General features: G+C 35.7%; 1 protein-coding gene across 3 annotated transcripts in view; it reads left to right on the top strand.

Moving 5' to 3' along the window:
• Positions 1-198: 198 nt before the first annotated feature.
• The window catches only part of LOC111321355 (tyrosine-protein phosphatase non-receptor type 13), a 44,491-nt gene continuing 33,874 nt past the window's right edge, over positions 199-10,815 (top strand). For 2 of the 3 annotated variants that reach the window (XM_022924205.2, XM_022924204.2), the window contains exons 1-13: positions 199-395; positions 3,494-3,593; positions 4,486-4,640; positions 5,009-5,104; positions 5,333-5,418; positions 5,620-5,685; positions 6,203-6,295; positions 6,433-6,519; positions 8,003-8,074; positions 8,327-8,513; positions 8,909-9,274; positions 9,653-9,893; positions 10,279-10,471. In XM_022924205.2, the coding sequence (XP_022779940.2) occupies positions 4,508-4,640; positions 5,009-5,104; positions 5,333-5,418; positions 5,620-5,685; positions 6,203-6,295; positions 6,433-6,519; positions 8,003-8,074; positions 8,327-8,513; positions 8,909-9,274; positions 9,653-9,893; positions 10,279-10,471 (1,620 nt within the window). In that variant the 5' untranslated portion in view covers positions 199-395; positions 3,494-3,593; positions 4,486-4,507. The remainder of the gene's footprint in view (positions 396-3,493; positions 3,594-4,485; positions 4,641-5,008; positions 5,105-5,332; positions 5,419-5,619; positions 5,686-6,202; positions 6,296-6,432; positions 6,520-8,002; positions 8,075-8,326; positions 8,514-8,908; positions 9,275-9,652; positions 9,894-10,278; positions 10,472-10,815) is intronic. The other variant, XM_022924206.2, reaches the window with a different exon arrangement.

Below are 10,815 nucleotides of genomic sequence, written 5' to 3'. Positions count from 1 at the left end.
TGCCTTTCCCTTCCTTTACTTTCTTAACAGTTCCGGTAAAAGAACTATGATCTTTCCGGCGAGGAATACTATTAATTAAGCTGCTTGCGTCGGCGGAATACATTAATTATTTGAAAAACGAGCCAAAATAGCCGCCATGACTCATTGGTGTGGAATCGATTGATCACATGGGTAATTTAGTCCAATCATAATGGAGCATTTATCGTTGTCTTTGAGCTGTTGCCCAGCCGCTTGTTTCTTTTACCGTAAATTTACAACTCATTCGCATTGACAGTAATTTTAAGCACCAGGTGCTTCTGGACAGAGGGTTTTTTAGCTGTATTTTGCAGTCTTTGATACAATGCACTGGGAGATTTTCATTTGGGGTTGATTCGGCCTTTGTCTGGCAGGTTGCGGTGAGTGTATGTTTTATGCCATATGGTTGTTTCCATTTCGTTTTAGTTATCGAAATTTAATCGCTCAGAGAGGAAGGATTTTGGCTATGATACATACTTAACATACTGAACCTTCTGATTTGTGGCCTAATGAGATTTTGTTCAGAATCGATCCCTGTTTGAAAATATCAGTGTTGTAGGTTAATCGTCGTTTCATAAAAACTTTGGGCACAATTTACATGAAATGGAAATCTATTTACTTACTTACAGAATGATTCCCACATATTTTGGTTATGTGCAGTTGCAGGTGCCTCATTTAAGCGTTACTTTTGCTTTGAACTATTAAAGATAAAGGTGTTAAAAGGTACAACATCATTGTTTTCTTCTCGTTTGAAGGTTATGGCAAAGAGTAATGTTGTTAAAGTAAAATCCTCATTTTCTCATAGTAACCAACTTGCGAATTAAAAGTAAGCAATTATATGCTTATTTCTTTGAACTTCCAAGTGGTCTGTTGGAGTTAATTTTGGTAAACCCGGTATCGCACTCTGATAGATTTAGCTAACTGGTAAGGAAGGAGAAGTTGAAATCACAACATGATCCTAATACTAAAATATTCACTCACTGTGTACACACTCTATTCGAAAATCAGGAGAACCAAGTAAACAGTTTTCGTTCGAGATTTTAACCCGTGCATATCGTTAAGGGATGTTAATTGCTTTTCCATTACGTTTTTCCTGCAGATATGTATTTATAGTTAGTCGCTAGGCTCAAAATTAATTCGTTTCTATTTAGAGGTGACATAATGTGAAGTGCTGATCTAAGTATTTGTCTCCAAGAGTTAGTGGCCAGAAAGCACTACAAAGTTGTGCCATCTTCTTTCCTTTTCCTATATAACATGGTTTGCATACATATGATATCTTTTTCCTTATAAGGTCTTGGAAGGCAAGACTTTTGTTACACTGTACCCATTTAGCCAGCCACTAATTTGAGAACAACAGATCATTGAAACAGCCGTTGATGAGTTTTGTCAGAATCTAGCCACCTAACCAATACTGAATTTCTTTTTTAAAAATTTTGTCAGTAGTTAATGTACTTTCATCCACACAGCTTCACTTTAAGCCTATATTTTCAATATGCCACCTTCGGAAAAAGAAAAATCTCTTATTTAAGACTGTGGTGTGAAAAGTCCTGAAACACAGGTGCACAGCAACATCCTTGTCAATCCTTGGCCTCCAAAATATCCTTGAAAGGCCCCTGAATTCTGTCATTATGATGTGGTTTTTTAGAGTAGTTGAATTGGCCCCAAAATTTCTCAAACATAATAACCCGTGCTGTATATTGATACTCAGCTACAAGTGTTTTGTTTTTATGAAAGTTGCATGTTCTTGACTGTTTCAGTGTCAATTATAATTGTTCTATGTCTACTAGGTAGAAAGTGGTAGGTTCAGGAAATAAATTTAGTCAATTGCTGAAATCACTGTTGATTGGCTAGGGAAATAGAAAGTGAGTTTGAGTATGTAGAGTTTAGTATTATACTTCCATGATAAGTAACATTTTTTTGTGCAAAATGGTCACTGACATAACATTCCTTGAGGTTTGAAATAATTGAAGTTTGAATATTGCACCTGGTTCTCACAATTATTTTGTTTACCTTTTGATAGTGACATTGTAATGGCTTTGACATTATCAGGTCCAAAGAGGGTCTCACGGATAAGTGATATCCATAGCAACATTTTAGAAGTGCAATCTTTATTATACTGGTATACAAAATGTCAGGATTAGGTGCTGTTGTAAGATGTGTGATTTCCTATTCTCAAGTACAGAAAGTAGGTTGTGTTTCATGTCTAAGATACTTGCACATGGATCTTTTGCAATCTTTACACTATATATTGTACTACGCTTGTACATTTATTTCTTTAGTGTGATAACATCATATGTCGATTGTATTTTTAGTGCATGATATTGATCAAATGTTGTATGCTACGTGTAGATCAGTATTGCAGGCTGCTTATATATAGAGCTCTCTGTGGGTGAAGTAAGTTAATCAGGCTGTTTAACCTGTTCATTTAGCAAATATTCTGAGGAAGATATTATAATCAATTTCTTCTTCTCGAAAGTTACTTTATAGGTATATATTGTGTGTTTGGTTTTATCTAGGGCTCTTTTCAGGCATGGTGTAAGTGGTTGGTGATCTGATATCTCAAATGCTGATATTGAGTCATGCAGGAAGTTTGAATACTACTTTTTTTGTGCTGTTAAGGACGTTTGGATTTAGTTGATTAAAGGGAACTCTGAAGTACATAGTTAGATATCAATCTCTCTATACTGTCACACAATCTGAGTGTGAAATAACATTATTTTCTTTGTATCTTTGGCTTTGAATTTTATCCAATTACAGTTTTTGAGGAGATTGTTACACGGACATTCCAATTTTCCTTGCCATGTTTTCTGACAATTTTCCACTCTGACCAGCTTTGTTGTAATCTGCATTCATTGTATCTATTTTCCTGATGTGTTACTTAGGGCTTTTGGATGGTTTTACCATTTTGCTCTCTGAAAGAAAGTGTGTCAAAGTGAATACCTCATCCTGTTTAAGAGAAAGTGGAGAACTTTTAATACCCAATGTGAAATATTCATAATGGTTATTGGATTGTTTTGTGAATGAGCAGTTATGTTCTGGTGAATTCTGTTGAAAATGTTATTTTAAATACCTTCATCAGTAATTCTTTTTCTTATGCAATGATTAAGATCTGCAAAGTGAACGGTCACTTACATTTGAATAGTGTCGTTAACACTTGTGATAGTGACACACAGTCCCTGGCTGTAGTATTGTATATTTGTAGAGCACTTCACTTGAAATAACAAAAATATATTACTACTCAGTTAATTTTGCATGTAGGTTGAGGGGCTTGGTTAATTAAATGCACAGTCTGGCAAATTCTTTTCTGCACAGTATGCTACTATGGTTCCTGAGTGCATTTTAATAGTGTCATTAATTTCTGGAAAAGTTCCACAGACTGTTTGTAACAGATTGAGTGAACAGATTGAATAAAGATTCAGTACATACATGATACATTTTACTTAAATAATAAATGTTTTAATTTATATTATTTTTGTAGAGATATGGACCTCTAAAATTATATTTGAGCAGTGCCTCCAGAGGATGAAGGGCAAGAAACTTCAATATTTTATTTTTATATTGAGACTTTTGAGTTTAAGGTAAGTTTCATTGTTTTCTAAATCTGGTATATTTATTATTGTTGCTTTGAATTTTAACCATTGTAATTGCATATGATTAGCAGGATTATGACTCTCTACAGTGATAAGTGTTAATTGTACATACGGCTGTGGTACATTGCAACCATATAGTCATGTAAATTGTGAAAAATAACTCTTGGTGGCTCAGATTCTTATGACAAGGAAAGAGTTTTCCAATATCTCAATAATCTCACTTGATAATTCTACATGTATGTGACACATTAATTAACACAGTGTGTCATTAACTTATTTTTAATACTGGTAAGTCTTTATACACCCTGTATGTGAATGCATCATTCTGTTATTTTGGGTGTTTGACAATGATGACTAGTTCTCCCACTTATTCTGATGAGATTAAGAATAAAATAGTGATGTAACATCACCTCATAAGTCTGAGTTTGACACCCAAAAAATAAGTAACCACTAGGCAATGCTAGGTTATTGGTCAATGGAGATGGAGATGAGAGAAACATAGTTCAAGCACCTGACTTTTTTGTCACTCATCCATCCAAATTGAGTTTCTAGTAAGAACAGACCATGTAATAACTGAACCATAGAACTGATATAGACTGAGATACACTCTGGCAATGCAAGCTGGGAATTAGGGTCTTCAAATATGTGTTTCAGTTTGATGAGCAAAATCATTTAAACCACCTATGCTTGCAAATCATTACCATCTTTGATATCATATCATTTAATTTGTTGTAAGTAAAGGCTGAAGTGCTTAAAATTTCCAATTGAGGAGGTCTGATGGGTAATTTAAACAAAATCAGCTTTCAGTTTTATTAAATAGCAGAGTGTGAATATTTACAGAAAAAAGATAAATGTGCTCTATTATTTTTTGAATATTCAGTGTCTCAGGTTAGAGTTTTACCATGCCAGCCCTTACAGCAAATTCAGTGACTCTAGATGAAATTCTTGTGGTCCGTGCTGGTCCTCTACGTGAAGAGGAGCTCTGGGCATTGCTCTCTCAGTCTAGTGTAGCATTACAAGATGTGTTCATCAAAGGTAAACTGTTATGTTTTTTCTTTAAGATGGTCTTGAGCAGTGCTTTGCAGAAACACCAGCAGCCATCTATATCACAGCTTTCTAGTTTTTGAAGGGCTTGTACTCAGCTAGAACAAATTAAATCAGCATAAAATATTAATACCTATCTTGATCTGAAGTAAATTTTAACCTTTGTGTAATTTTGGTTCTTATGCAAAAAGATTGACTTAAACTGTCAAGAAAACAATAAGTTTAAAGGAAAGGGAATAGATTCTAGCTGAACAAATGCTTTACATGTCTGAACAGAAATCTCTCAAGAAGGAACCTTCCCCACACTCAGTTGTTAGTGATGAGGTAAAACAGGATTGCTGTGTTTGTTTAATTTCCAGGTAAAGCAAGAAGGAAGGGCCTTCTCACCTATACAATCACACCTGAAAGTTTACTTCTCTGTCATGATGGCAAAGTCAAGTTTTCACTACACATAGGTAATGTTCAAGCCATTAAAGGGTGTTTCAGAAATTATTGAGGACTTTCAATAAATATTCTAGGCAAGATTTTGAAACACAAAACAAGGGACTTTCTTCACTGTCAATTTTCCACAGATCCGAAGCTTCTTACCTCTTTTCTTTTTAATGGTGTAGAAATAATGTTTTTCAATAATTTCTAAACACTGTATTTACAAGTGGCTATGTTTGTTATGATTTGTGTTTCAGTTTCATCAAATAATCGCTCATATACAGCACCAGAAATGTACTCAAAACAGGGCAAACCTATGGGAAGTGAGGGAACTCTGGAAAAGGTAGGGTGATATCAAATTTTGTTAGTAGTTACATGTCAAGTAAATTTTTCTTGTTCAAGGATTTTGTTTTTCTTTTGGCTTGTTCAATAAGGATTTGCTGATGTAGTTGAATTCTATGATCATGGATGGAAAGGTTTCTGTTTCCAAAATATTGCTGAACTAAAGTAGACAACAGTGTTTGTTATTTTTTATTGTCAACAGATTTGTATTTATTCACTGGGAATGACACTCTATCATGCTGCTGAGTATGAGATTCCAGTAGGAAAGGTGAGAAACACTTACAGTAACCCATGTAGAGGTGACAAAGCTGTAACCTCTCCCCACAATACCAGTACATTTTCCAACAAACAGGTGATGAGATTGGAGAAACTTAACAGAAGGAGGGAATTATCCTGATTAAATAGTAAAATATCTGGCCAGTATAGACTTTACAGTAGCTGCAAGGCTAAGCTACAGGTATGAAATCAGATGATTGGGATCAAAGGGTCAACATAAATTTGTAGCCAGCGTCACAAGCTCATCCTTGGTACTATGAGTGAAATTCTATATACTGACTCCCTAATGGTTGTGTTAAAAAGGGTGTCTTTATTGTAAGCAGTGAGAACAAGAAAATTTAAGTGGTCATGGAACAAAAAATACCCTTTTCTGCATTGACAATCAATTCTAAGTAAAATTGAATTGGAATTTTTCACAGATTGATTACATGTAGTAATCAACTGTTTTCTTTTTTCCTTAGATGAATATCAGTTTAGTTCTCATCAGATGCTTTTGATTTTGTCCACAGCCTGTAAATTTGAGTGAGACTTTAGAGAATGTTCTTCTTTCTATGTGTGAAGAGAGTTCTCAGTTACGAATTTCTCTAGTAAAAGTTATAGAAGTAAGTAGCGATCTTGAGTTCTTTTGGTGTTACAAACATTGTATGGAAATTAATGCTGTTGAATTTCCAAGTATTGAGAATCATGTTTCTCTAAAACTTATGTTTCCTTAATGTTCTTTTATATATTATTTTTACAGGTTTGTCATGCACATCGTAAAAGACATCACTTTAATGACCTCGTTGCATCTATGGTAGCAGCTGTTTTAGGTGATGAAGTACCTGATGTAAGTATACTTTCATTTGTGCTTCCAACAACAAAACAAAATTGTGAACTGGGCTACATTAGATTACACACCCAGGCTCTTGACTCTCTAGACCTGGTGCATACAGAAAAAGAAAACAAAAAGAGCTAGAAAGATCTCTTTGGGCCCTGTGGAGTCAAAGGGAACCTAATGGGGGGATGGTGGTGGGGTGGGGGGGAGGTCTAAGAATTAAATGTTCTTGAATATTTGTATGCTGGAAGAATGGGGAGCTAAACAAACAAACAAACAAACAAACAGGGCAAATTGTTGATTGACAATGATGATAAAGGTTGGTGCAGTGATTGATTTTTTGTTTTGTTTTGTTTATATTTAATTCATAACTTACTCTGGAAATTATGCATAATTATGTAGCTCTGCTGCATCCTTGGTCATACAAGCAGTTTTTTAATAAATCATTCTCTTTCAGGGCTGCAAATAACGGCCGGTCAACGGACAATGTCTGGTCAAAATTGGGTACTGACCGGACAAATCCTTGGTTTGCCGGACATCTTGTCCGGTCCTTTACCTACTCGTTCAAAGAATTAATAAAAATAATCAAATAATTAATTTTTAACTGTTTGCTAATCACAAGGGACACAGTCATGTTTCCAAAAGAAAAAAAAAACAATACAAAAGTAGACAAATTAGTGGTCAAGAAATTCCCGGCAGTCGCAAATTTCCGCGATGTCATCAAGTCCTGTCGCAACCGCAAATCATCGTGTCTTCCGTTATTTTATTTACTTTATTTTAAGTGTTCCCAGTTAGTAGAGGGTTTTACCTTTGGCTAGATACCATCATTTACCCTTAAATAAAGTGATTGATTGTTTGATCGATTGAATGATCGGAAAGCACCCTCACAAAGAATAATCTTGTTGCATCAAGAATACTCCAAGTAGCATTTGTTGCAAAGTGCAAAAAGTGAGCAAAAGGCCCAAAACCTGGAGAATCCGACCACTCTTTTACTCTAACAAAAATTCACAACTGTAACTTTAAAAAAAGGGCTCTGAGTGTAATATTTAATTATAAGTGATTTTGCCAGATGTAAAGTAAAATGGACAATTGCGGTTGTATCTTGCGTAACTGTTCCACATACTCAATGTGAGGCTGCTTCTGCAGGAAAGAGTAGTAAAATTATTGACTTGTAATTTTTATTGCCAGACCGACTCGGATTCAGTTGTTTTTTAGTTGTAAAAGGATTACTGTGCAATCTGGGTTCACTATCGCAAGAGTTTTGGACTGTTAAAATTTGACCTGCCAAAAAACGGGTAGTGTCCGAGCAAAAGCATGTTTGACAGGACAACGTGACCAGTGACTGCCCATTAGTTATTTGCAGCCTGGCTCTTTATGCATTCACCATATATTAGAGCTAAAACATTTTCTCTAAATTAAAGATCAATCACTCCCACAGGTGTTTGTTGGAGTAAAGAGTTCACATTCAATTTGATAATTATTTCAACTCCTGTAGAATGATGAAGAGGATTACAGTTCTGAGGAAGAAACAGTTCATATCAATCACACTGAATTCTTGAATGGAGAGGTATTATGGTGGTTTGATTTAGTACTAGCTAACTAAAATTAAATGTAATTTTGATTTTTGTACATGGGATCTGGGAAGTAGTTACTGTAATGGCCTAATGGTGAGTGATCTGGACACCTGACCCAGATCAAAATTCCTGTTCCCTTAATTGTGTCTTGTGTTAGACAGTCAAACACTGAATGATGTGATCAAGTATTCCATTAAATAAGCATATCCTTTATTTCTCTTCTAATAAAGTGTGTCCACTTTTAGAGTTCATCTCTGATTGGTGATGAAGTCAGTCCAAGAAGCCTGCCGTCACCTCCGCCCTCAAGGATCAGCACAAGAGGCCAGGCAACATCAGAAGAATTGGTGGGATCAAATTTCAGACGGTCAGGCTCACCAACTGAATTAGCCCTGGTGCCTCGCAAAAGGGAGACTCGCATTCCTCATGTTCTTGGTGAGTCTTTCTTTATGGTATTTGCTCCTGTGGATGATGCAGCAAGAAGGTCTACTGTTTTGTGCATTCTGTACTGTGGATTTAAGTGGAATATTTGAGTCTCCGAGTGTACCAGTGTCGCATGAAAGCTGGAAAGAAGTAAATTGTTTAAGGCTTAATTATTATCTGTTAAAAGCCTTTGAATTAAATGAACTTGAAAATATCACTGACGATAACGCAACATCACTTAAAGTATGTCTTTATTTTGGAAGATCATTTGTGTGGGTAAGACATCTAGGGAAAATGACATATAATATTGAGGACGCTGTACATTGTACACGTGTGTCTATTTTCAATTAACACAGCATAAGCATCTATTTGGTCTTAAATTGTATTATTTAATATATTTATTATAGATAAATATAAGGATCACCTTGAGAGGGTTCGGAGAGAGCGACATCAACAATCTTCAGTGAACAGTCTCACAAATGGTTTCACAAGCATGGAGCAGTCACAGCCAAGCTCATATGACCAGTCAGAAGTAATATCTCCAGACCAGTCTTGGTCCAGGTCACAGGATCAGTCAAGACCAAGCAACTCAGCAACACTCCAGAATGGAACATCATGGAAGCATTTACCATCCTCAAGCTCAAAAACCTTGGATCAGCAAGCAACAACATATGAGGGAGAATACCCTAAGGATGGGTATTTTGAAGGACCCATAAAAGGTCTTGATTCTGAAGTATACTTGCAATCAAAACCTGACTTGGTTCCTGCTGCCAGTGAGTTGTTTCTTTCTCCATGCCTGTTCTACTTATAGCATGCCTTTATTTGTTCTTATCAATGATGTTAGGATCGTGGAGGGAACAGAAACATTAATGACATATGAGTGGAAATACTTTCCCTAAATTTGTATTTGCTGTGAAATAATAATTTATATCTCAAAAAAACATGTTTGAAACATTAGAAGTACATATTAGTCAAAAATTTCTGTCAATCATGTTAAGTCATCCTTCAAACATGTAAAAACTGTTAGCAGCTTATGATGGTCAGATAAAGACTAAATAGGAATGAGTATATTCCACTAAAAAGTTTGCTGGAATAACACCAAATAAATCAATCAAATAAAATTTTTAAATTGTTTTCTACTCGATCCCTAGGAAGTTCAATGTTGCGTCGTTATGATAGTGACACATCAATCACAGACACTTCTTCAATGGTGTCTGGACCACGCTCATCAGTGATGTCAGGTCGTTCATCAATGATGTCCATCACACAAGGGAGCTATGCACCTGAGTCTTATATGACTGATGGTTATGAAAGTGAACCTTATCTCACCAGTATAGGAAGCTCAGCTTCCAGGGCTGTATTCAGGGATGGAAGAGATTCTCGTACAATGAGGTTAGACATGCAGGGTTTTCACTAAATTTTGAATTAGAGGGATATTGATGAAAAGGAGATGGTGTTGGGAATCTTGTCCTTCTGTCAATCTTGATCAGATTCTTGACTGCACTCAAGAGTAAAAGACAAAGTACACAGGCTGATGGAAGAGAGAGAGGGAAAATCAGGGTGTCAACTGGGATTTGTTTCAGATGGGAATAATCTTGTTTTGCTCCAGATGTTGTCATAGTAAATTGTTGCTCAAGAAATACCATTTGTCATCTTTCTGGAAATAAGATATCGCAGCATGTAATCAAGTGAATTGTCTCTACCCCATTTACAAAGCTTATCATTGCTCTCTTTTAGAACTTTCTTCTTTTCCAATTGTTGTTGGTATATTTCTTAGCAGCCGTCCATATTCTTCAACAATGGATTTGAGGAAACAAGTCATAACACAGCAAAGCTTACCAACTGGGACTGATGAAGTGGATCATAGTCGCAAGGTGCCACAGCGTTTCCTCTCTGTTCCTGACATACATGTCAGTGGTAATGCTCCAAAAGACAAAAAAGGGGCAAAAGGATCAAGAACCAAACTTGGAGTAAGTTAAAATAATAATTATGATGAAACTCTGATTTTGTACCCTTTTTTTATAAATTATGTAGGTTTTTGGGACAAGGGCCTGTTACTGCAAAGAGAAGTCTTTAAGCTATTTCTTTCTCCTGTTTCTGTTATTGATGTGAAAGATAACAATTACATGCACCACATGTAGACCGTACTGGACAGTCTGACCTGGTTGGATAAATGAAGGTTCTTCTTCACACATTCTCTAGTGATGCTGTTCATAAATTAAGCAGTTTCAATTGTATGTTAGGTTAAAATGAGTGCAAATTACTTTGAATTATTAAGCTGGAACAGAGGGCAAGAATCAACAAACTAAGTTGC

The sequence above is a fragment of the Stylophora pistillata genome, chromosome 1, assembly GCF_964205215.1.
Source record: "Stylophora pistillata chromosome 1, jaStyPist1.2, whole genome shotgun sequence".
Classification (NCBI taxonomy): Eukaryota; Metazoa; Cnidaria; class Anthozoa; order Scleractinia; family Pocilloporidae; genus Stylophora; species Stylophora pistillata.
Note: the sequence above shows the minus strand (reverse complement) of the source record. Positions and strands in the feature narration are given on the sequence as shown.